General features: G+C 47.0%; 1 protein-coding gene across 1 annotated transcript; it reads right to left on the bottom strand.

Moving 5' to 3' along the window:
* Positions 1-2,149: 2,149 nt before the first annotated feature.
* LOC308275518 (tubulin gamma-1 chain-like) lies at positions 2,150-10,332 on the bottom strand (the record flags this gene model as incomplete). The annotated part of the gene is made up of 11 exons (XM_080713880.1): positions 2,150-2,347; positions 2,520-2,681; positions 2,762-2,914; positions 3,272-3,421; positions 3,543-3,629; positions 8,315-8,441; positions 8,802-8,881; positions 9,162-9,230; positions 9,539-9,706; positions 9,900-10,012; positions 10,284-10,332. 11 exons carry the CDS (start codon positions 10,330-10,332, stop codon positions 2,150-2,152), a joined length of 1,356 nt encoding a protein of 451 aa, XP_080570006.1.
* Positions 10,333-26,418: the final 16,086 nt, after the last annotated feature.

Here is a 26,418-nt window from a genome sequence, read left to right on the forward strand (position 1 = left end):
CACACACACACACACACACACACACACACACACACACATAATTTTTCATCAGGCACTGTGGCATGTGGCCATAATTCCAGCAACGGGGATGGCTGAGGTAGGAAAATCACAAGTTCCAGGCCAGCCTGAGCAAATTAGTGAGAACCCATGTCAAAAAAATAAGTAATAATGGCTGGGGATATAGCTCAGTGGTAAAGCTCCCCCAAGTTCTTTCCTCAATAAATAAAATAAAAGTGGAGTATGTTGGTAAGGGTTTAAAATGCCAGTTCTTAGGAAGCTGAGAAAGAATGATCAGGGTTCAAAACCAGCCTCGGCAATTTAGCGAGACTCTCAGCAATATATCAAGACTCTGTTTCTTTTTTTCTTTTTTTCTTTTTTTCTCTATGGGTCTGGGGATAGAACCCAGGGACATTCTACCTCCAAGCTACACCTCCTGCCCTATTTTTATTTACTCTTTCCTTCTTTCTTTCTTTCTTTTTTTTTTTTTTTTTTTTTTTTTGCTGGTTTGGGATGGAACCCAGGGGCATTCGACCTCTGAGCTACACCCACTGCCCTATTTTTTATTCTTTATTTTGAAACCGGGTCTCACTGAATTGCAGAGGGCCTCACTAAGTAGCCGAGGCTGTCCTCTGGTCTCAGCCTCCCGAATGCTGGGATTATAAGTGTGCGCCACCACGCCCGGCTATTCTTTATTTTTGAATCAGGGTCTCATTAAGTTGCAGAGAGTCTCACCCTACCAAATGCTGGGATTACAAGCATGCACCACCACACCCATGTTTCTAAATAAAAAATGAGATAGCCGAGCATGGTGGCATACGCTCATGATCACAACGCTTGAGAGGCTAAAGAGGAGGATCGCACAGGTTTGAAGCCATTCTCAGCTACTTAGTGAGGCTCTCAGCAACTTAGTGAGATCTTGTTTCCAAATAAAATATAAAATAGGCCTGGGGGTATAGCCTGGAGGTAGAAAAGACCCTGGGTTCCACCCCTAGTACCACACACACACAAAAAATAATAATAATAAAATAAAATAGAATTAGGGGTGCAACTCAGCCTCCCTAGTACTGGAGTTAAAGGTGTGTGTCGCCACACTTAGCTGATTTTGCCCTTTTGATCCTAATGATTTAATCACTGATAAATTCATTACTTCTCTATGATCTTCTACTAGAAGTGAAAGGCTTGCCATTTATTTTTATGTCGTATGGGGGATTGAACCACAGGGCATTATACTTCCGAGCTGTACCCTCAGCCCCATTTTTTTTTTAACCAATGTCTTGCTAAACGAGTTCATAAAATTGGTTGCTGATAGCCTCGCTACATTTCTGAGGCTGGAGTTGAACCTGCTATCCTCCATCTCAGCCTCCCAAGTCCTCGGATTACAGGTGTGTGCCACCACAACCAGAGACACTGGCCCTTTAAATAAATAGAGACCCCCTGAGAATAGAATTATGGAACTTAGAGATGGAACCACTTTTGGCCTTACTTACTCTAAGTCTAGGCTTTGTCCTTGGGCTCCTGACTTGAGGTTCCTAAGCTTCAGCTGCCTGAACCAGTGGCTCTTCCAGACTGGCGCTTCAGCATCGCCCTGGCAAGAACCTGAAAGGCACCTGGGCCAGCTCTTGCTTGCTCTAACCTACGGGTGGATGGTGGCCCCAGGGCTGCGGCTGTGGACACTGATGTGGGAACATGAAACTGGCGGAATGTTCACCTGGTACCGTGAGAGGGAACTGCAACCAGAGAGGGTCACACAACGAGGTCACTGCTCTGGGCTTTTGTCCTAGGAAGGAATTTCAGGTGGGTTCAACCACACCTGTGTTTTCCAAAATGCTAAAGCAAAAGCTAAGTGGGGTCTGTTTGCTCAGAGCTGAAGAAGCTGGAAATGAGAAGCCTGTCAGTGATAAGAACAGGCAGCCCCTTCCCACCAGTTCTGAAGCTCTGAAGAGACCGGTGACTTGACTTGTATCCAGTGCTTTATTAAAGATAAATAGTCTCATAAGAGGAGAAGTAAACGTGTCCCCAGGACAACAGAGAGTGCACGTACATGTGTGTGAGAGAATGTGAGGTCCCTGGTCTGTGTTCTGAGGGGCGGTCAGGCAGGCAGGGCCTGGGCTAACCAGGAAGGCAGATGAGGGTCCCTGTCCCGGAGGACTCACTGCTCCTGGGTGCCCCAGGAGATGTAGTCCGGCCGTGTGGCTGCATGGTACTCATCGATGAGCTGCTGCACAATCTCCCTGGATGTGTCCATCTCATCAAAGTTGTCCTTGAAGATGTCCTCTTTGCGGAACTGCTCCATGAAGGCCTCCCGCTTTCGCAGCTTGTCGAACTGGTGACAGGTTCGCTCAAAGAGCTGTGGATTGCGGAAAGTAGGAGTCACAAAGAAATCAAGGGACAATAGGGCCCAGAGAGCCAGAGATCCAAGGCTGGGTTATCCCCAAAGCAAAATCCCAGAAGCAAGAGCAGCAGGGATACAGGCACAACCAAAAAAGAACTCGGAGACAGAGATGCAAAGTGAGACCCACCGAGGAGATACTGGTGTGGTTGGCCATCATGAGCCCGCTGACTCGGTGGGCCGAGGGCAGGTAGGGAGACTTCCTGGACAGGGCCACCTGGATGCTGGCTGGGCCCCAGGGGATGAAGTTGGCCAACTTCCGTTCCCGGATCCTCTGTAGGCTCTTGTGGACCTGGGGTGGGCACAGTAGCGGGGGTGGTGGGCATCCCCTGCCCAGTGGGCCCAGGGAGGAGGGTGAAGGGACCTCCCTACCTGGGTGGGGTCCACCTCCCCCTGGATGATGTTGAGGATGGCGATGTAGCAGTGGTTGGTCTGGCGGTCTCGGCCTGTGGACACCATCACGTTCTTGGGCTGCAGCAGCCGCCTCATGACATCCAGGACCGTGGTCTTCCTCACGCTGACCACCTGAGGGAGAGTGGTTAGGCGTCAAGGACAGCACTTAGGGCGCAGTCCAGAGACTCAGGATAGCATGGTTCCTGGGGAGAGTCTTTGGGTTCAGGTCGACCCTGAGTCTGCGCTGTGGTGCAGGATCTCAGCCCTGCTCAGCTCAGCCAGCTCATGCCCTTGTGCAGGGCAGAAGCCAACCCGTGCAGCCAGCCCCTGCGGGAGCCACGGCAGGGAAGGTGGAGACAAGTCAGCTAGCAGGTGACACTGCCATTCCTAAGCACAGGGAAGCTCTGGGGCCGAGAGAGAAGAGAAGGGCGAGGTCAGGGCTGCGGGTCCAGGGCCAGGGCGACCTGGGCCACAGAAGGCTGTTCTCACGGATTGGTCCGTGGTGAGGGGGGTGTAGCCGGTCATGAGGAAGTGGAGCCGGGGTGTGGGAATGAGTGGGGCGATAAGGCCGATGAGGTCGTTGTTCATGTAGCTGGGGTAGCGCAGTGTGGTGGTGCTGGCCGACATGATGGTGGACACCTGGGGACAGCAGCACAGTGTCATAAAACACGGCCTGGGCAGGACCACACTTTCCCGGATGGATGGATGGATGGATGGATGGATGGATGGATTCCCCAGTCCAAAGTAGTCCAAGGCTCACCAGCTGATTTATCTGGGAGAAGGACGGGTTCTGGATATGCAGGCGGTCTGTGGCAATTCGGTTAAGGGCAGTGTTGTCCAGCACCACCTGGGAGAGTAGAAGGGGATCACAGCGCCTTTTAGAGGAGAAAGGAGGCTGGGCATGGGGCACAGCCTTGTAATCCCAGCATTTGGGAAACAGAGAATAGGATCACGGTTCACAGACAGCCTCATCTGCTACTTAGTGAGGGTCTTGCCACTCAATGAGACCCTGTTTCAAAATAAAGAATAAAAAATAGTTCTCAGGCATAACTTGGAAGTAGAATGACCCTGGGTTCCATTCCCAGTACTGCAAAAAAAATTAAATAAATATAAAATATAAATAGAAGAGAAAGGAGACAGAAGTAAAATACAGCTTAGCCTCCGCTACACTCCAAAGCCAGAGCCAAGCCTGGTGACATAAGCCTGTAATCCAAATACTTGGGGGGGGGGCTGAAACAAGACAATCACAGGTTCCAGGCCAGCCTCAGCAACTTAGTGAAACCCTCTGTTGTCAGTGTGTGCGTGTGTGTGTGTGTGTGTGTGTGTGTGTGGTTCTGGGGATTGAACCCAGAGGTATTCTACCTTTGAGCTAAACCCCTAGCCGATTTTATTTCTTATTTATAAATAAGGTCTTTCCAGGTTAATGAGTCTCACTACTTTCTGAGGCTGTCTTCCAACCTGTGATCTTCCTGTCTCAGCCTTCTAAGTATAGGGATTACAGGCATGCACTACCAAACCCAGCTGTGAGATCCTGTTTCAAAATAAAAAATAAAATAGGGCTGGGGATGTAGACTGGAGGTAGAATGCTCCTGGGTTCCATCACCAGTACCAAAAATTAAATAAATAAGTAAAAATAAACCCTAAAAGCAGGAAGTAGGCTGTCTAGTTTAAAAGGAAGGTACTATACCTGGGCATGGTGGCCCACACTTGTAAAGGGCCTCACTAAGTAGCTGAGGCTGTCTGCGAACCCAGATCCTCCTGTCTCAGCCTCCCACATGCTGGGATTACAAGCATGCACCACCACGCCTGGCTCATCATGAGATGTTTTGAACTCTGCAGGACAGTCAACAAGTATGTGAGTGCACCCACACGCCACACAGTGTCTGGCTCTGGGGAGACACATAGAGAAAGCAGACATGGTCTTTGCCTTCTTTGGATACAGCTACAGCATAGTTGGAGGAAGAAAGGCATTAAGTAGAAAACAAACCTGGGCATGGTGGTACATGTATGCTTTCCCAGTACTCAGGAGGCCGAGGCAGGAGATTCACAGATTCAACTGAGTTTGTTGTTGTTGTTGTTTGTTTTCTTTTTTCTTTATTATTTTCTCCCCTTGTACTGGGGATTGAACCTCTAGGCAGTCTACCTCCAAGCTACACATCCATTCCTTTTTATTTTGAGATAGAATCTCATTAAATTGTTGAGCTATGAACCTGCCATCTTCCTGTACCAAGTATCGAAGTGACAGGCGTGTCTAGCACACCCAGCTGGAGAGGCTGGTTGTTTTGTTTTGTTTGCAGTACTGGGGATGGAACCCAGGGGCATTCTACCTCCGAGCTATACCCCAGCCCTATTTAATTCTTTATTTTGAAACAGGGTGTCACTGAATTGCAAAAGGGCCTAAGTAGCTAAGGCTGGCCGCGAACCAAGATCCTCCTGTCTCAGCCTCCCAAATGCTGGGATTATAAGTGTGCGCCATCATACCTGGCGACCCTGGGTTTTTTGTTGTTTTTGTGGTATTAGAGCTTGAACTTAGAGGCATTTTGCCTCTGAGCTACACCGTTGGCACTTTATTTTTAAATAGGTTCCCTAGAAGTTGCTGAGGCTGTCTTCATACCTGTGATCAGCCTGTCTCAGCCTCCAAAAAACTAGGATTAAAGGTGTACACCACCATATCCAGCTTGGGACTCTGTTTTGTTATATTTATTTATTTATTTATTTATTTATTTATTTATTTATTTATTTATATTGTGGTACTGAGGATTGAATCCAGGGGCAGTCTACCTCTGAGCTACATGCACAGCCCTATTTTTTATTTTGAAACAAGGTCTTGCTAAGTTGAGGAGGTTCTCACTAAATTGCTGAGACTGGCCACAAACCTGTGACCCTCGTCTCAGCTTTCTATGTACTGAGTGCACCACCACACCCAGTGAGACTCTGGCTTTTTTTTTGTTTTGTTTTGTTCTTGCAGTACTGGGGATGGAAACCAAGAGTATTCTGCCTCTGAGCTATACCCCCCAGACCTATTTTTTATTTTTTATTTTGAAACAGGGTCTCACTGAGTTGCAAAGGGCCTCAAACCAAGGAGCTGAGGATGTCCACGAACCAGGATCCTCTGTCTCAGCCTCTCAAATGCTGGGATTATAAGCGTGTACCGCCATGCTAGGCTACCCAGCCTTATTTTTTATTTATTTATTTATTTATTTATTTATTTATTTATTTGGTGGTACTGGGGGTGGAACCCAGAGGCTTTCTACCTCCAGGCTATACTCCCATACCTATTTTATATTTTATTTGGAAACAGGGTCTCATTAAGTTGCTGAGAGCCTCACTAAGTAGCTGAGGCTGGCTTCAAACCTGTGCGATCCTCCTGTCTCAGCCTCTCAAGTGTGGGGATTACAAATGTGCACCACCACACCCTGCTTTATTTTTATTTTATTTTATTTTTGCGGGTCTGGAGATGGAACCCAGAGGCACTGACCTCCGAGCTACACCCCCTGCCCAATTTTTTATTCTTTATTTTGAAACAGTCTCACTGAGTTGCAGAGGGCCTACGTAGCTCAGGCTGTCCGTGAACCGCGATCCTCCGGTCTCAGCCTTTCAAATGCTGGGATTACAAGCATGCGCCACCACGCCCAGCTCTTATTTTCTATTCTTTATTTTGAAACAGAGTCACTGAATTTCAAAGTGCCTCAATAAATAGTAACTGAGGCTGTCCTTGAACCACAGATTCTTCTTTCTTAGCCTCCCAAATGCTGGGATTAAAGACTTCATTTTATTTATTTGTTTATTTATTTATTTGTTGTGGTATTGGTGATGGAACCCAGGGGCTTTCTACATCTGGGCTACACTCCCAAATCTATTTTATATTTTATTTGGAAACAGGGTCTCACTAAGTTGCTGAGAGCCTAAGTAGCTGAGGCTGGCTTCGAATTTACACAATCCTTCTTTCTCAGCCTCTCAAGTGCTGGGATTTTAAGTGTGCACCACCACTCCTGGCTTAAAGACTCTATTTTGTTGTTGTTTTTGTTTCTGTTGGTACTGGGGATGGAACCCAGGGGTTTTATACCTCCATGCACCACTACGCCTGGCCTTAAAAACTCTGTTTTAAAATAAAAAATAAGGCTGGACATAGTGGCACACACCTGTAATCCAGTACTTGGGAGGATGAGAAAAGAGGATCACAAATTCAAGTACAACATCAACAAGTACTGGAACCCTATTTCAAAATAAAAATAAAAGCCAGGCATGGTGGAGCACACTTTTTTTTTTCCTTCTTCTTCTTCTTTTTTTTTTTTTTTTTGGTGGTACTGGGGTTCCTGGAAACCCTTCTACCTAATGGCTATACCCCCAGATATATTTTTTATATTTTTTAATTTGGAAACAGGGTCTCTTAAGCCAGCACGGCTGGCTTCGAACCTGCATGATCCTCCTGTCTCGGCCTCCCTAGCGCGGGGATTACAAGCGTGTGCCACCATGCCTGGCCACACTTTTAATCCCAGTTAGTACTTGGGAGGCTGAGACAGGAGAATCACAGGTTCCTGGCCAGCCTCAGCTACTTGGTGAGGCCCTCTGAAACTTACGTGAGATCCTGTTTCAAAATAAATAATAAAAAATTGGGCTGGCAGCCAGGCATGGTGGCACATGCTTATAATCCCCATGCTTGGGAGGCTGAGACAGGAGGATCACGAAGGTTCAAAGCCAGCCTCAGCTACTTAGTGAGGCTCTCAGCAACTTAGTGAGACCCTGTTTCCAAATAAAATATAAAAAATAGGTCTGGGAGTATAGCCCGGAGGTAGAAAGCCTCTGGGTTCCATCCCCAGTACCACACACACAAAAAAAAAAAAAAAAAAAAATTGGGCTGGGGGTGTAGCTCGGAGGTAGAATGCCCCTGGGTTCAATCCCAGTACTAAAAGTATATATATACAGACAGGCTGGCAGTGTTTGAGTGTGTGCTTAGCATGAAAGAGACCTGGGTTCAGTCTCTAGCACCAAAAATAAATAAATAAAACCAGAAAAGTATATTTAGCAATCTTAAACATACACAAAGGAACTTGATCTTAACTGGGTACCTGCAAATTTCACTAAGAAAATGACCCTTAAACTGGACGTGGTGGCGCACACTTATAATCCTAGTACTTGGGAGGCTGAGACAGGAGGATCAGTGGTTTGCGGACAAACTCAGCAACTTAGTGAGACCTTTATTCTCAATAAAGTATAAAAAAATAGGGCTGGGGGTGTAGCTTTTAGGTAAAAACAAAACAAAATAAAACATAAAAACCCCCAAAACTAACTCCTGAGAATAGGCAAGGTGAGGGTACCTGGTAGGGTGGGGTATCTTTGCCTTGTTGAGAGTTGTGCTGCCTGTAAGGACAGGGAAACCACCTGGAAAGTGGGACCTTATTTCATAATCCATCCCATAAGGCACTGCTCTGTTGGTCCTCTTTTCTCCGTATGCCTCAGCAAGGCAGGGTGGACACGACTGGCCGGCCAGGGAGGCAGGCCACAGCTCCCAACCCCCGCCCCTGTGCTCACCACGCAGTCCGCGTTCAGGGTCAGCCTCTTGAGCGTCAGGAGCGAGTTGTAGGGCTGCACCACCACGTCGCTCATCTCGTCCTGGTTGGGAAACACTGAGTACGTCTGCACCAGCTTCTTGGGGTACCTGAGGGTGAGGAAGAGGGAGGAGAGAGTAGCACAGTGCCCTGGAAGAACCCCCTGACTGCCAATCTCTGTCTTCTGTAGGAGCAACAGGGACCATTTCTCCCCAAGTGCCACCAAACTCTTACACAAAAGGAGAAAGAGCAGAACTGAGTCTTCAGAGCCAAAAAAGACAAGCCTCAAGCATCAGATTCTGAAGATGCCCTCCCCTCCCCTTCCTAGGTAACCTCCCAAACCCCAACCCCATTTATTGCTTGCATGGTGTTTCCTGGGTGGGTTTGTCCCTGTGACTCAAAGTGGGTTGTGGAAGACGTCTCAGTTCAGGAGGAAAAGGTGACAGCAACCTAAGGAAGCACAGGCTTACCTGTCATTCAGTCGCTCCAGGAGGTAGGAGCCCAGGCCAGATCCTGTCCCTCCAGCAATGGAATGACACAGCACAAAGCCCTGTGTGGGGAGAGATGGACAGGCAGCGTCCAGGAATGGGGGGGAGAAGATTCAAGCTTGTCTCACTCCCCCTTCCCGAGAACAAGGACTATACCTTATTTACTTCAGTATCCCACATCTGAGGCCAGAAGATGTTTTCCCCAAAACACCAGGTGCTGGAGATCTTGCCCAGTGCCTCCCCATGCTAGGCCAGTTTCTACAACAGAGCTGCACCCCCAGCTCCCCAGCTGGGACTTCAGTTGTTCTCACATCCCCTGTTCAGGCCACCTCCTGACCTCACCTCTAAACTGTCGCTTCCGTCTGCTTCTCGGTCTATGATGTCAAAGATATATTCATGGATTTTCTCCCCCTATATAGAAACATGGAAAGGGAGGGTCAAGCTGAAGGTTCTCTTTTGGCCCCAAGAAGTCTACCCTGGGACACCGAACCAGCCTGAAGCAGAGCCTTAGTGTGGTCCAAACGCTAATTCATAAATGATTGCACAAAATATGCACAAACCTCTCCCTAGTTATCTGTGTTGTCAAGGTATCCATTTGACTTATTGACTTATTGTCATTGACATATAACTTATTGTCATTCTGGTCTGGTCAGATTCCCAGGACTGCTTGAACCTGCCTTGCCCAGGGTAAGAACATCCAGGGATTCTGGGATGGACACCTGGGAGAATCCCGTGGCCCAGTTGTTGCCAGCGCCTCCTCCATGCTCTGACAGGTAGATGTTCTCTGGGTTGTAGAGCTTGGCATAGGAGGAGTTGAGGATGGAATGGATCACCCGGGGCTCCAGGTCCAGCAGCACTGCCCGCGGGATGTAATGCTCATCGTCGGCCTGTCAAGGAGGTCCAGGAAAGGGCCCAATCAGTTGGGGCCAGACCAAGTCAGGAGTCCTCCCTCCCTCCCTCCCTCCGTCCTCAAGCCAGCAGCCCTGTCCCCTCTGTCCAGCGGGTTCCCCAGTACCAGGCCCCTTCCCTTCCCTCTGGCCCCGTGAGTCACTGTGGCCCTGGCCAAGTCGCTGGGGGCACCTGGTAGAAAAAGACGTCCTTGCGGTCAGTGCCCTCGGTGGCGAACTCCTCCACGATGCCCTCGGGGCGGATGCCATGCTCAGCACACAGCTGTTTCCAGAACTCGAATCCAACTGAGGGGGGAGGAGACGCCCAGGTCTGCTAGAGCCCTTTTGAGGACAGGGTCAGGCTCGGAGCTTGTCACAGTCAGGGGTGGACCCCAAACGCCTGGGCCGGGAGCCATCACAACTCGGGGCTGGAGGCGCAGCGCCGGCTCCGGGATGTCATGCGCAGTAGGCAGGGGGTTCGTGGGAGGGAAAGGGGACCGCTGAGTGCCCGGCATTGGGATTGCAGCCTGGGGCAGAAGCAGAGACTGGCGGGGCCGGCGCTCATTCGCTTGCTCACTCTGGTTACCGCACTGGCCCAGCTGCAGGGTGATGATCTCCCGGGGCATCGCGGTTCAGACGTGGGCGCACCGGCCCGGCCCTGCAGAAGTGACCGCTGCCCCAAAGTCCGGCACCCGGCGGGCAGGACGCGGGAACGCGCTCCTGGTCTATTGATGCGGGAGCTTGGTCTGCGCGTGTGCAGTGAGGGCCTCACAAGCTGCGGGCCGCAGAGCCCAACCTGGGCATCATTTTCTCCCTTAGTTGTCACAGCTGGAATTCCACACAGATGCAGAGATAGGCCACGCCCCCTCCTGCCTACCGCTAGGCACCTGCGTAGTAAGACTTTTTTTTTTTTTTTTGGAGGGGGTCCACCTGCAAGGTCCAGACCAGGGTATGGGGGAGGGAACGGAGGAGTGGCCAGGTGGATGCTGTTACCCAGGCATGTGGATTTTCCTACCCAAGTATAGATAGGAGAGCTGGATCTGCTAGGTCTAGAAGCTGAATTTATTTTTTTATTTTTTTTTTGCAGTACTAGAGATGAAACCCAGGGGCATTCTACCTCTTAGCTACACCCCCAGCTCTATTTTTTTATTCTTTATTTTGAAACAAGTTCTCACTGAGTTGCAAAGGGCCTCACTAAGTAGTTGAGGCTGTCCTCCGGAACCGCAATCCTCCTGTCTCAGTCTCCCAAATGCTGGGATTACACGTGTGCACCACCACAGCCATCTCCCCATCTGTATTTTTTAATTTTTTCTTTTCGGTACTGGGGATGGAAGGCAGGGGCATTCTACCCGTGAGCTACATCCCCAGCCCTATTTTTTATTCTTTATTTGCAAACAGGGTCTCACTAAATTGCAGAGGGCCTTTTACCAAGTTGAAGGCTAGCCACCAACTTGCCATCGTCCTATCTCAGCCTCCCAAGTACTGGGATTACACGCGTATGCCACAATGCCCAGTTTATATCCCCAGTCATTTTTAAACTTTTATTTTGAGACAGGGTCTTTCCTATCTCAAAGTTGTCCAGGCGGGCCTCGAATTTTCCCCTTCTGCCTCAGCCTCCCAAATAGCTAGGATTACAGGCATAGAACAGCATGCCTGGCAAATTACATGCTTCAAACTCATAAAATAATATGGATAGAATTGCCATGTAAATTACTTATATTGAAATGTGGTTTTTAAAAAATTCATGAATTTTATGACAATTTGTTTTTGTGTATGTGTGGTACTGAGATCTGAATGCAGAAGCATTTTACCTCTGAAATATACCCCACCCTTTTTATATATATGTATATATACACATATATTTATTATTTTATTTTACTTATTGGTACTGGGGGTCAAACCCAGGAGCATTCTACCTCCAAGCTATACACTCATCCCTATTTTATTTTATTTTGAAACAATCTTGCCAAGCATGGCAGATCACAGGTTTGTAGCCAGCCTCGGCTATTTAGGCCCTCTGCAAAATAGTGAGACCCTGTTTCCAAATAAAGAATCAAAAATTAAACTGAGGGTGTGGCTCGAAGATGGAATGCTTCTGAGTTCAATTCCCAGCACCACAAAAATAAATAAATAAATAAATAAATAAATAAATAAAGCTGGGGATGCATTGCATTGGAAGAGTGCTTCCCTAGCATGTGTGAAGACCAAGGTTTAATCCCTAGTACAATAGAGAAGAAGGAAAAGGTACATTATCCACTAAACTGTCAAAGATACTTATGACTTAAATCCTTACATGGCTGGGCGTGGTGGCGCATGCTTGTAATCCCCGCGCTTGGGAGGCGGAGACAGGAGGAGCGCGCAGGTTCGAAGCCAGCTGCGCTGGCGTAAGAGACCCTGTTTCAAAAATATAAAATAGGTCTGGGAGTGTAGCCCGGAGGTAGAAGGGCTTCCAGGAACCCCAGTACTACCAAAAAAAAAAAAAAAAAAAAAAAAAGAATCCCTCACCTCTTGGGAGGCTGAGACAGAAGGATCGCATAGGTTCTAAGCCAGCCTCAGCTACTTAGTGAGACCCTGTTTCCGAATAAAATATAAAATATTGGTCTGGGAGTATAGCCCGGAGGTAAAAGAGCCCCTGGGTTCCACCCCCAGTACCACCAAAAAAAAAAAAAAAAAAAAAAGACAGATGGGGAAAATCTACCTGGCTGAGCCGGAGTTGTGACATATGCCTTTAATCCTAGTACTGGTAAGGCTGAGACAGGAGGATCGCAGGTAGCGAGACTCTCATCAACCTAGTGAGACCCTGTTTCAAAAAAATTTTTTAAAGTACTTGGAGCTGAGCCGGGCGTGGTGGCGCACGCTTGCAATCCCCGCGCTTGGGAGGCTGAGACAAGAGGATCGCACAGGTTCGAAGCCAGCCTCAGCTACTTAGTGAGGCTTTCAGCAACTTAGTAAGACCCTGTTTCCAAATTAAAAAAAATAAATAAATAAATAAAGTACTTGGAGCTGGGTGTGGTGGCACAGGCTTGTAATCTTAGCATTTGGGAGGCTAAGATAGGAGGATCTGGGTTCGCAGCCAGCCTCAGCTACTTAGCGAGGCCCTTTGCAACTCAGTGAGATCCTGTTTCAAAATAAAAAATAAGGCTGGGGGCGTAGCTTGGAGGTAGAATGCCCCTGAATTCCATTCCCATTACTGAAAAAAAGAAAGAAAGAAAAGAAGAGAAAAGAAAAGACAAAAGAAAAACAACTAGAAGTGGGAACCAGGCTTTTTGCCACACAGGAGAGGCTCCCATGTTGGAACACAAAGAGGGACAGAGAAGCGGTTTAGAGCCAAGGTTCCTGAGGAGGCCAGAGCTACTGGGATGCAGGGCTCAGGTGGAGGGATTAGCTACAGGAAGGAAACGTTTCCCACAATAAGAGGGAGGAAAGGATGAGTGTGGGTAAAAATAAATGTTTCAGTGGGGTGGGGACGGGGCGGGAAGTTGAGGGGGCTTCTGCCTGCTGCCTTCTATTTTCACTGCCAAGTAGGAGTGAAGTTATCTGCAGAGTGAGAAGGAGAGGGGAGGTGGATCAAGGTAGGAAACAGGAGCGAGAACTGACAAGCAAGCACTGCTCAGAGGACTCCCAGCCCAGGGGTGGCAGAGGGTAGAGAGACGGGGTGCCATGGCAACTGCCTGCTTGGGTGTGCACTGTCTTGATTAGTGTTCAGCTGCTCCGGTGTGGGAGGAAGAGGACCTCTAGAGAGTCAGCTAGAGCCGGGCCTGGGCTTTCATCAAGAGGATGAGGTGAGCCGGGCGTGGTGGCGCAGGCTTGTGATCCCAGCATCTGGGAGGCCGAGACAGGAGGATCACGGTTTGCAGACAGCCTCAGCTACTTAGTGAGGCCCTTGCAACTCAGTGAGACCCTGTATCAAAAATAAAAAGTAGGGATGGGGGTGTAGCTTGGAGGTAGAACGCCTCTGGATTCCACCCCTAGTAGCCCTAAATAAATAAATAAATATAAAAGGGAGGATGAGGTGAAGATCCAAGGAATAAGGATGGGCTTGGCTGGATATGGTGACTTTTGCATGTAATGCTGGTACTTGGGAGGTTGAAACATGAGGTTCCCAGGTACTAGGCCAACCTCAGCAATTTAACAAGACCCAGTTTCAAAAAAAAAATTTTTTTTTGAGGGTTTGGAAATGGAACCCAGGGGCATTCAACCTCCAAGCTACACCCCCTGCCCTACTTTTTATTCTTTATTTTGAAACCGGGTCTCACTGAGTTGCAGAGGGCCTCATTAAGTAGCTGAGGTTGTCCGCGAACCGTGATCCTCCAGGTCTCAGCCTCCCGAATGCTGGGATTACAAGCGTGCACCACCACGCCCGGCCCAGTTTCAAAATTTAAAAACAAAAAAAAATTTGCACCCCGGGCGTGGTGGCACACTCTTGTAATCCCCACACGTGGGAGGCAGAGACAGGAGGATCGCACGTTTGAAGCCAGCCATGCTGGCTTAAGAGACCCTGTTTCCAAATAAAAATATGAAAATAGGTCTGGGAGTGTAGCTCAGAAATAGAAGGACTTCCAGGAACCCCAGTACCACCAAAATAACTAACTAAATAAATAACTAATTAACTAACTAACTAAATAAAATTGCCCGGTGTGGTGGTGCAAGCTTGTAATCCCAGTACTCAGGAGGCTGAGACAGGAGGAATGCAGGTTCGCAGCTAGCCTCAGCTACTTAGTGAGGCCCTCTGTAACTCAGTGAGACCCGGTTTCAAAATAAAGAATAAAAAATAGCGCAGGGGGTGTAGCCCGAAGGTCAAATGCCCTTGTGTTCCATCCCCTCTACCACAAAACAAACAAACAAAAAAATGTAAATGAACTAAGGGTGTAGTTCAGAGGTGGAATGGCCCTGGATTCAATCACCAGTATATAAAAAAACATCTGTGTCTATGGCTGACAGTGAGGTAACTGTGGTAGCTGATGTTGGTCGTTCTCCCTATTTACCTCCTAGTGATTGGTCTATGATTGTCACAGTTTTGGCCAATGAGATGAGGATTACAAGCACGCACAATCATGCCTGGCTTCCAGATAAACTTTTTTTTTTTTTCAGTACTAGGGATAGAACTCAGGGGCATTCTACGTCCGAGCTACACCTCCAGCCTTATTATTATTATTTTTTTAATCTTTATTTTGAAGCAGAGTTTCACTGAGTTGCAAAAGGCCTCATAAAGTAACCGAGGCTGTCCCCGAACCTGGATCCTTCTGTCTCAGCCTCCCAAATGCTGGGATTATAAGCGTGTACCATCACGCCTGGCTCCCAGATAAACTTTCTTTGTGTGTGTGTGTGGTACTGGGGTTCCTGGAAGCCCTTCTCCCTCTGGGCTATACTCCCAGACCTATTTTTTAATATTTTTTTAGCAACAAAAACCACGCAGGAGGAATCACAATACCTGACTTTAAACTATACTACAAAGCCATTGTAATAAAAACAGCATGGTACTGGCAAAAGAACAGATATATAGACCAATGGAGCAGAATAGAAGACCCAGAAACAAGTCCACACACTTTCAGCCAATTGATTTTTGACAAAGGGGCCAAAAACATACACTGGAAAAAAGATAGCCTCTTCAACAAATGGTGTTGGCAAAACTGGTTAACCATATGCAGAAAATTGGAAATTAATCCCACTTTTTCACCCTGTACAAAAGTCAACTCACGATGGATCAAAGACTTGGAAATTAAACCAGAGACCTGAAGCTCCTTAAAGAGGGCATAGGTCCAACACTACAACACATAGGCACAGACAAACATTTCCTCAACAAGACCCCAAAGGCACAACAAATTAAAAGGAGAATCAATACATGGGATTGCATGAAACTGAAGAGCTTCTGTTCAGCAAAGGAAACTATCAAGAATCTCAATCGAGAGCCAACAGAATGGGAGAAGATTTTTGCCACCTACACCACCGATAGAGGACTAATATCTAGAATATACAGAGAACTCAAGAAACTCAACACTAATAAAACAAAGCATCCAATAACAAAATGGGCAAATGAACTAAATAGACACTTCACAAAAGAAGAAATTCAAATGGCCAATAAATGCATGAAAAAATGCTCAACATCACTGGCAATCAGAGAGATGCAAATCAAAACTACCCTGAGATTTCATCTAACTCCAACTAGAATGGCAACCATTCAAAACACAAACAACAACAGATGCTGGCGAGGATGTGGAGAAGTGGGAACTCTAAGACATTGTTGGTGGGATTGCAAATGAGTGTAACCACTTTGGAAAACAGTATGGAGAATCCTCAGAAGAATGGGAACAAATCTACCATTTGATCCAGCAATACCACTTCTGGGTATCTACCCAAAAGATAAGAAGCCAAACTACCAAACTAATGCATGTGTATCTATGTTCATAGCTGCACAATTCACCATAGCCAAACTATGGGACCAGCCAAGATGTCCATCAACAGAAGAATGGATTACAAAACTGGGATGTGTACACAATGGAATTTTACTCAGCCATCAAAAAATACTCAATTGCATCATTTTCAGGGAAATGGATGGATCTGGAGGACATTATGCTAAGTGAGATTAGTCAGTCACAAAAAATAAGAAATCAGATGCTTTCCCTAATATGTGAGAGTTAGGGAGAAATGGGTCATAGGAGGAACTCTTCAAAGAGGAAATCCTATAGAGGCGCAAACAAGACAACCTAAAGGAGGAGAAAGGAGGGGGGAAGAGGAAAATCTCTAAAACACACAATGTACTTAAACATACCGAAATCAATCACTAAGCCAAGCAAGGGAGGGAGGGACGGGGAGGGAATGGGGTGGGAATTGGGTAGGGGTTAAATCAGCGATGAGTACATGTTTGTACACACAAGTTTTTTACCCCAATATGTTGTATGAATATAATGCACCAATAAAAAAATTTAAAAGAAAGAAAAAAATATTTTTTTATTTGGAAACAGGGTCTCTTAAGCCAGCAAGGCTGGCCTGGAACCTGCGTGATCCTCCTGTCTCCGCCTCCCGAGCACGGGGATCACAAGCGTGCGCCACCACGCCCGGTTTATATATACTTTTATTGGCGCATTGTAGTCCCGAATCATAATGCAATTCACAATGAGCGTGACAGACACGCGTGTTGTGGGGGAGTCCCAAGTGAGAACTGCCAGCCCATTGCTTTTCCACCCCATCTGTAAGTTAGCAACAGAAGCAAGTCGGCTAGGGAACTCTGGATGGATCAAGCCCAAGCCCAAGCCCGCTGAAACAGCGCTCCGTGCTCAGAGGAGTGAGAAGCCAAAGCGCAGGGGACACAGCCTGTGTGCGCCTCCTCCTCTGCCATCCTCCCCCAGGGCTCAGGAGCCAAGGCTCGAGGTGCTGTTTTGTTTGGGTTTTGTTAGTCACATGTTGAAACCAAGTGTTCTCAGGTGTTGGAATCAAAGTGATTTTAACCTTATCTTCCCGAATCTGCGTCCACATCTGTGTGACCTGATCCCTCCTCCAGAGCCCATTTGGAAGTGTTGGAGGGTAGAGAAAAAGGGATTTTACACTCTGGTAGCTTTTGTTTTGCTCATGTAGAGATGAAGAAATAAAATTCTTCTTCTTTTTTTTATTTTTTTATTTTTGTAGACCTAGAGAGTGAACCCAGAGGCTCTGAGCTCTACCTCTAGCCCTTTTTGTGTTGTTGTTGTTGTTGTTGTTGTTGTTGTTGTTATTATTATTATTATTATTATTATTATTAAGTTTTTTGTGGTACTGGGGTTCCTGGAAGCCCTTCTACCTCCGGGCTACACTCCCAGACCTATTTTTACATTTTTATTTGGAAACAGGGTCTCCTAAGCCAGCGTGCGCGGCTGGCTTCGAACCTGCGCGATCCTCCTGTCTCTGCCTCCCAAGCGCGGGGATTACAAGCGTGCGCCACCACGCCCAGCCTTTTATTATTATTATTATTATTATTATTATTTTGACAGGGTCTCTATAAGTAGCTGAGTCTGTTGCTGAGGCTGTTTTCAAACCTGAGATCCTCCAAGTTCTGGGATAACAGATGTGTGTCACCACGCCTGGCTTGCTTTTACATTCAGAAGACATGATTGTACATAAAAATATTAAGGCATATTAAAAATAGATTTAGAAATATGAGTTTAGAAAGGTTATGGGGTTCATATGTATGTTGATTGCATTTTTTTTAGTTAAAAAATACACAGGTTGAGGGTGTAGCTCAGTCAGAGAGTGATAGAGCATGTGCTTAGCATATGGGAAACCTTGGGTTCAATCCCTAGCTCCAAAAATAAATAAAAGACAAGCCATAATCCCAGTACTTGTGAGTCTGAAACAAGAGGATTGCAGGTTCAAGGCCAGCCTCAGCAACTTAGTGAGACTCTGCTTCAAAACAAAAATTAAAAAAGAGTTGAGGTAGCCAGGCCTGGTGGCACACACTTGTATTTTCAGTCCTTGGGATGCTAAGATAGGAAGATTGAGGTTCATAGACAGCCTCAGGTAATTATGAGAACTTGTTTCAAAATAAAAAATAAAGCCGGGCGTGGTGGCGCACGCTTGTAATCCCCGCGCTTGGGAGGCAGAGACAGGAGGATCGCGCAGGTTCGAAGCTAGCCCCGCACGCTGGCTTAGGAGACCCTGTTTCCAAATAAAAAAAAATGCAAAAATAGGTCTGGGAGTGTAGCCCGGAGGTAGAAGGGCTTCCAGGAACCCCAGTACCACCAAAAAATAAATAAATAAATAAATAAAATAAAAAAAATAAAAAGTAGGGCTGAGGGTATAGCTTAGAGGTAGAATGCCCCTAAGTCCCATCCCCAGTGCCGCAAAATAAATAAATAAATAAATAAGAATAAAGAATAAAAAAAAATAGAGTTGGGGGTGTAGCTCAGAGGTAGAATGCCCCTGGATTCCATTCCTAATACTACAATAAAATAAAATAAAATAAAATAAAATAAAATAAAATAAAATAAAATAAAAAGACAGGCATGGTGGAGCTCACTTGTAGTCCCAGTACTTGGGAGGCTGACACATGAGGACCGCAGGTTCACAGCCAGCCTCAGCTAGTGAGGCTCTTCGCAACTTAGTGAGACCCTGTCTCAAAAGAAAAAATAAAAAAATAGGGCTGAGGATATAACTCAGAGGTAGAATGCCCCTGGGTCCCATCCCTAGTACCATAAATGCACGAAAAAAAATATAGGGCTAGGAGGTATATCTTAGAACACTCTTCGGTTTAGTCCCCAGCACAGAAAAAGAAAATAAAAGAAGAGAAGAGAAGAGAAAAGAAAAGAATAAAAACCAAGCACGATAGCACACACCTGTAACTTTAGTACTTGGAAGCCTGTAACAGAGGATCACAGGTTCAAGACCGACCTCAGAAACTTAGTAAAGCCCTCAGTGAGAGATCCTTTCCTTTTTTTTTTTTTAATTGAAGAACTAGGGATTGACCCTAGGGGAATTCTAGCTCCAAGCTAGATCCCAGCCCTAGTTTTTAGTCTTTATTTTGAAACAGAGTCTCACTAAGTTGCAGAGGGCCTCACTAAGTACCTAAGGCTGGCTGCGAACCTGGGACTCTCCTGTCTCAGCCTTCCAAATACTGGGATTACAAGCGTGCACCATCAAGCCTGGCTTTAAAGATCCTGTTTCAAAATAAAAAATAAGATAGGGCCAAGGGTGTAGCTCTGAGTTCTATCCTGAGTATCAGAAATAAATAAATTTAAATTACATCATAAAAAAACCAGGTATGAAGGTGCATGCCTAGAATCTAAGTACTTTGGAGGCTAAAATGGGAGTATAGCAGGTTTAAGGCCAGCCTCAGAAACTAAGGGAGGCCCTCAGCAACTTAATGAGACCCTATTTCAAAATAAACAAATTTTTTTTGTGTGTGGTACTGGGGGTGGAACCCAGAGACTTTTCTACCTCCGGGCTATACTCCCAGACCTATTTTATACTTTATTTGGAAACAGGGTCTCACTAAGTTGCTGAGAGCCTCACCAAGTAGCTGAGGCTGGCTTTGAACCTGTGCGATCCTCCTGTCTTAGTCTCTCAAGCGCTGGAATTACAAGCGTGCGCCACCACACCCAGTTTATAAACACATGTTTAAAGCCAACTCAGTGATTTAGCAAGGGCCTCAACAGCTTTGAGGGATCCTGTTTCAAAATAAAAAATAAACCGGCATGGTGGTGCACGCTTGTAATCACAGCATATGGGAGGCTGAGACAGGAAGATCGCACTTCGCGGACAGCCTCAGCTACTTATGGGGCCCTTTGCAACTTAGTGAGATCCTGTTTCAAAATAAAGAATAAAAGATCAGTCTGGGAGAGTACCTCGGAGATAGAATGTCTCTGGGTTCCATCCCCAGTATTGCAAAAATAAATAAATAAAAATAAATAAATAAGTAAATAAAGGGATGAGGAGGTAGCTTGAAGGTAGAATGCCCCTGGATTCAATATTCAGCAACACACACACACACACACACACACACACACACACACACACACACACAAAGTTAAAAAGACTGGAAGTGAGCCGGGCATGGTGGCGCACGCTTGTAATCCCAGCATTTGGGAGGCTGAGCCTGGAGGATCGCGGTTCGCATACATATAATATATATATTTTTTTAAATTTGGAAACAGGGTCTCTTAAACCAGCGCGGGTGGCTTCGAACCTGCGCAATCCTCCTGTCTCCACCTCCCAAGCGCAGGGATTACAAGCATGCGCTGCCACACCCGGCTTCCATCTCTATCCCCCCCCCCCCTTTGGAGGTACTCGGGTTCCTGGAAGCCCTTCTACCTCCGGGCTACACTCCCAGACCTATTTTTACATTTTTATTTGGACACAGGGTCTCCTAAACCAGCACGTAGCTGGCTTCGAACCTGCGCGATACTCCTGTCTCTGCCTCCCAAGCTCGGGGATTACAAGCGTGCGCCACCATGCCTGGCCTTCCATCTCTATTTTTAATCCTTTTTTCCTTCCTTCCTTTCTTTCTTCCTCTCTTTCCTTTCTTCCTTCCTTCATTTTTTTGGTATTAGGGATTGAATCCAGGGGCATTCTACCTCAGAGCTGCATACCCAGCCCTATTTTTTATTCTTTATTTTACTGTTGTTTTGTGTGTATGTGTATTTGTGTTTGTGTGTGTGTGTGTGTGTGCGTGTGTGTTACTAAGGATGAACCCAGGGATGTTCTACCTCTGAACTCCAACCCTAGACATATTTTTAATTATTTATTTTGAAACAGGCTCTCACTAAGTTGCAGAGGGTCTCACTAAGGAGCTGAGGCTGGCTGTGAACCTGCAATTCTCCGGTCTCCACCTCTCAAGTACTGAGATTATAAGCATGCGCCACCACGCCCGACATGGCTAATCTATGTAGTGTTCTGGTGTTGAATTTGCATTGGGAGAGTACCGAGGACTGTTTTGCTCCTGGAGATCATTAGCATTGGACAATGTAAACATCTGGTGATGAGACTTCTGGCTGCTGTCCACTTGCAAAAGAGATCTTTGTGCCAAGTGGGACACTGCCAAAGTGAACTCCTTATCCGCCCTGGTATTGCACACATTTCCCTGAAGCAGAATGTCCAAATGGCCCCTGTGTCCTCTGAAACGCATCACAATCTTATAATAATAGACCTGTAGAAGTCGAACCCCTTATTTAACAGACCGCTGGCCCCTCATCAGATACAGGTGCCCCCTCCCGGTGTTCCTCTCGTGTCTTGTCCAGCCCCCAGCAGAGTTCTCATCCCACAGGATCACGAGCTACTCACATTAGCACATAAGCAGTAGGTTGAGAACGTCCCCAGCGACTCTGTCCTGCCGTCTCTGTTGTCTTTAACACCTAGCGCGGTGCCTGGGACTGGCCAGCCGCTCAATAAATAAGCGTTGAGGGAATGAGTGATGAAACCAAGGCCCAGGGACAGGAAGTGACCTGCCCAAGGCCCCAAATCGAGTTAGTGGCAACATTCTGGAAGGTAGGTTATGACAACATTTTAATTAAATTACGTCATTTGAGCTGGGTGTGGTAGCACACGCTTGTAATCCCAATACCTGGGAGTCTGAGACAGGAAGATCACAGGTTCGAGGACAGCCTTAGCAAGTAGCAAGACTCTCACCAACCTAGTGAGACCTTGTTTCAAATTAAAAATAAAAAAATTTGGGCTGGGGGTGAAGCTCGGAGATAAAATGCCCCTGGGCTCAACCCCAGTACCACACACATACACACACACACACACACACACACACACACACACACAATTGCATTGTTTAAAGATATATAGTAAGAGGCCAGAATTGGTTTGGATCTTGGAATAGAACTTTGGTGACAACATTTGAGGAGGTCAGCGTGACCCGGGAAGTGCAACCGGGCCAGTAGCCAGGTGGCTGTCAGCACACAGCTCCGCGCACTCTTCCCCGAAGATGCTGCAGGTGATGGGCTTGGAGATGCTGACACCGGCTCTTCTGTGGGTGTCTGGAGTGTGTCTGTGAGAGAGACAGACACAGAGGGACAGACAGAAGACAAGGAAGGAGACACAGAGTAGGTGTGGCCCAGCTGACCCAGAGGAAGTCCTTTTGACCTGCTGATTTGAGGTGACAAGAGGAGTCACCTGGCTGGCCTCGGTGGCCTTAGGGAAAGGTGTGTAAGGCCTCTGCTAGATCCACAGGTGGGAGTGTGCAGGGTGGGTCAGGGGCCAGGGCCAGTCCCTGAGAAGAGTCCCCTTGAGCCTGCTGCTGAGCACAGCGGACCGGCGACACCGGGACTGACTTGGACCTCAGCGATTAGGTTGCCCAAGTTTTTTATTTAATTTTTTTTTTGAGCTGGGGTTCTGCTATGTTCCCTAGGCTGGACACAGAGTCCTGGGCTCAAGCAAGTTCCTCCTGTTCAGCCTCCCAAGTGGCTGAGACAGCAGGTGTGTGCCCTTACCTCCAGCTCAGCTGGACAACTTTTGTTCCCAAATCCTCTGCACCTTGTATTTATTTATTTTGTGGTTCTGGGAATGGAACCCAGGAGCATTCTACCTCTGAGCTACACCCCCAGCCCTATTTTTTATTCTTTATTTGAAGTAGGGTCTTACTAAATTGCAGAGGCCAGTGTCTCATTCTTCTGACTGTTAAAATGTATCTTCATTGCTGGGTGAGGTGGTTCACACTTGTAATCCCAGTATTTGGGAGGCTGAGACAGGAGGATCACAGGGTCAAGGCCAGCCTCAGCCACTTAGCAGACCTTGTTTTAAAATAAAAAATAAAAAGGGATGGGGAGTGTAGTTCAGAGATAGAACGCCTCTGGGTTCAATCTCTAGTACTTAAAAAAAAAAAAGAGAGAGATGTCTTCATTTATTACCAAAAGATTTTAGTATTGACATTTCAAGGATGAGCTTTATTGATCACAGATGTCTTGAAATTGTTTGCAAATCCATGAGTCCCCATCCCTACTCTAGGGAACGGTCCAGGGCAGAGTCTCAAAAAGATTCACAAATTAGCAAAGGGTAAGAACTACTGACTTGGGAGACCAAGGCAGGAGGATTGCAGTTTGGAGGACAGCCTTAGCAATGGAGTGAGATTTTCAGCAATCTAGTGAAACCCTGTTTGAAAAAATAAAAAATGTAAAGGGCTGGGAGAATAGCCGGGAGGCAGAATGCCGCTGGGTTCAATTCCCAGTAAAAGAAAAGAAAAGAAAAAGAAACAAACAGAACAGCAGGTGTGGTGGTGCACACCAGTAATCCCAGTACTTGGGTGGCTGAGACTGGAAGAGCATTGCAGGTTTGTGGCCAGCCTCAGCCACTTAAGTGAGACCCTGTTTCAAAATAAAAGAATAAAATAGGGCTGGAGGTATAGCTCAGAGGTAGAATGCCCCTGGGTTCCATCCCCAGTCATACACGCGTGTGCGCGCGCGCGCGCACACACACACACACACACACACACACAACTACTAGGTAGGGCAGAACAGAAGGGACATATTTCCAGGGCCTGTCATTCATGACAGGATGGCACTGGAGCGAGGCAGAGGCAGTGTTTTCGGCTGGTCGGTGGCTGTCGATTAACAGCTGCTACTTGACCTGGCGACAGCAGCCACCTGAAAGCGTGTACACACATGTGGGTTATGGCTGGTCATTAGGAACTTGCTGAAGGAGCCGGGGAAAGCTGCACAGAGAGTGGACACGGCAGAATAGAAGGTCACTGTGGGGGACTGCTGAGCAAAACCGGACGCGAGAGTGGACAGAGTCGTCCATTACTCTGAGGCAGGGCGAACACCTGTAATCCCAGTCCTTGGGAGGTTGAGACAGGAGGATCACAGGTTTAAGAGTGAGGCTCTCACCAACCTACTGAGAACCTGTTTGAAAATAAAAACATAAAAGCCGGGCGTGGTGACACAGGCTTGTAATCCCAGCATTTGGGAGGCTGAGACCAGAGATCGCGGTTCGCAGACAGCCTCGGCTACTTATTGAGGCCCTCCACAACTTAGTGAAAGCCTGTTTCAAAATAAAGAAAAAAATAGGGCAGGGGGTGTAGCTAGGAGGTTGAATGCCCCTGGGTTCCATCCCCAGACCCACTAAAATAAAATAAAATCTGGCTGTCTGTAGCCCTTAACCTAAGCCCTATCCTGTCCATCTAATTCATTCTTTCTCTTTCTTTCCTTTCTCTCTCTTTTCCTTCCTTTTCCCTTTTGCCTTTGTATTCCAGTACTGGGGATTAAAGACAAGGGCGTTCTACCTCTGAGCTATACCCTCAGCCCTTTTGTTTTGTTTTGAAACAGGCTCTAGTTAGGTTGCTGAGAATATGGTGCTGGTTTGATCCTGTGATCCTCCTGTCTCAGCCTCCTGAGTATTGAGAGTATAAGCATGTGCCTCCATGCTCAGCTTTAATTAATCCTCTTCACAATCCTGAGGGATCTAGGACTGTTTTTTAATTAATTAACTAGTTAATTTGGCATTCTACCTCCTGTTTTATTTTGAAAACAGGGTCTCGCTAAATTGCTGAGGCTGGTTTCAAATCTGTGATCCTCCTGTCTTAGCCTCCAGGTACAGGGATTCCAGTCATGCACCACCATGCCCAGCTCCCAGTTTTTAGAACATCCCTGTGGCCATTTCTACCGGTGGGGGTCTAAGTTGATACTCAGGGATTGAAACCTTTTCAAAACTGGAAATCTAAGTGGGCAAGAAAGAAAAGTTTCAGGAAACCACGTTTTCAAGGTTCAGGAATCCTAAGGAAGGATGGGACAGACTGGGAGGATTGTGGGCCAGGGGAGAGAAGTCACATCATTTTCAAGTTGAAACAAGGTTCCTGCTGTCTGGCCCAGGGTTTTTCTCACTGGTCCAGCTGTTGGTTTTGATCTGAGGCTCTGCTCTCCCCCTGCCACCTCTTTCTGGCCCTCTTCTGACCTTGGCTGTGTTCCTTTGCCAGGGAAAAGTTGTCTTAGAGGAACTCTTCCAGTTGGCGCCTTTGTGACACTCTGTGGGTGGCCTCCCAGCCTAGCCAGTTCCGAATGCCCCCTTTGCCCAGCCCACTGCAGGCCATCAGCTTTGGAACTGCCCCACCTTCCGCTGATAATCTGCTCTGTGCAGCTGTCTGCAGATTCCGTCCACTATTTGATATAGTAGGAAGTAAAATACTTGCAGACACTAGTTTGTTTCCATTCAGGTGCTAATGAAACCTTGTATACTGTGCGCATTGGGAAAATTTCCAAAGGATCAGATATCAGAAGTTCAACTACATGGAGCCATCTGGTTCCTGATACCATAAGCTATGCTATGTAAGTGTTAGGATATTTTTACCTATGTCACGCATAAAAGGAGTTAAAAAAAATTTCTGCTGAGCATACTGGCCCACGCCTATAATCCCATACTTGAAATTGAACCAAAGGGACATTCTACCTCTGAGCTACATCCACAGCCCTATAATTTATTCTTTATTTTTAAACAAGGTCTCATTAAGTTGCAGAGGACAGTAGCTGAGGCTAGCCATGAACCTGCGATCTTCCTGTCTCAGCCTTTCAAATACTGGAGTTATAAGCGTGCACCACTGTTTCAGGCCCCATCCCTTATTTATTTTTTGAGATGGAGTCTCACTAATTTGCTCAGGCCGGCCTGGAACTTGTGATCTTCCTACCTCAGCCACACTATTTGGTGAGATGATGGGCATGTGCCACTGTGCCTGGTAGGACATTACTTTTGAATGGCTCATTTTCTCCTATTTGCTTAATCAAAACGAGGCTCCCAGTCCCGGCTCTGGGGTTCTGCTTTACCGTGAATGCTTTCCCAGAGGCCCTTCTTTCTAACCTGGGGCAGTTTCTTCCTTGGCTTGCAGTCTTTGACCGCAGGTCTTTTCAGCACCTGCTTCCCTGCTTCCCAGAGGCCTCCCTCCCTTCCCACCTGGCCTCCTGCTGCCCTCTGGCTCACACACTTTGGGGTTTGCTGCTGGCCAAGAACAGGGAGGGGCCTTCTGGCTGTGGGGTGATGGTGATCCAGAAATAGCCTGGGGGAGGGGCACAGCCCTGATGTTTGGCCTTGAAGTGCTGTCTGGGGGCAGAAAGCCTGGTCCTCAGCAGGAAGTTAAAGGGCATCTTTGAGGATTGGCTTCCCTCTCCCAGGGGGGTTTTCATCCCTCTAGGCTGGTGACTGTGTTGTTATCAGAGGTAACTTTACTCTAGGTGTTTCTTTTGCCTAGGACTCCACACTGGATTACTTTTTATTTTTATTTTTTTGTGGTACTGGGGATGAAACCCAGGGGCATTCTA

This window comes from Muscardinus avellanarius (genome assembly GCF_963383645.1).
Source record: "Muscardinus avellanarius genome assembly, chromosome: 16".
NCBI lineage: Eukaryota > Metazoa > Chordata > Mammalia > Rodentia > Gliridae > Muscardinus > Muscardinus avellanarius.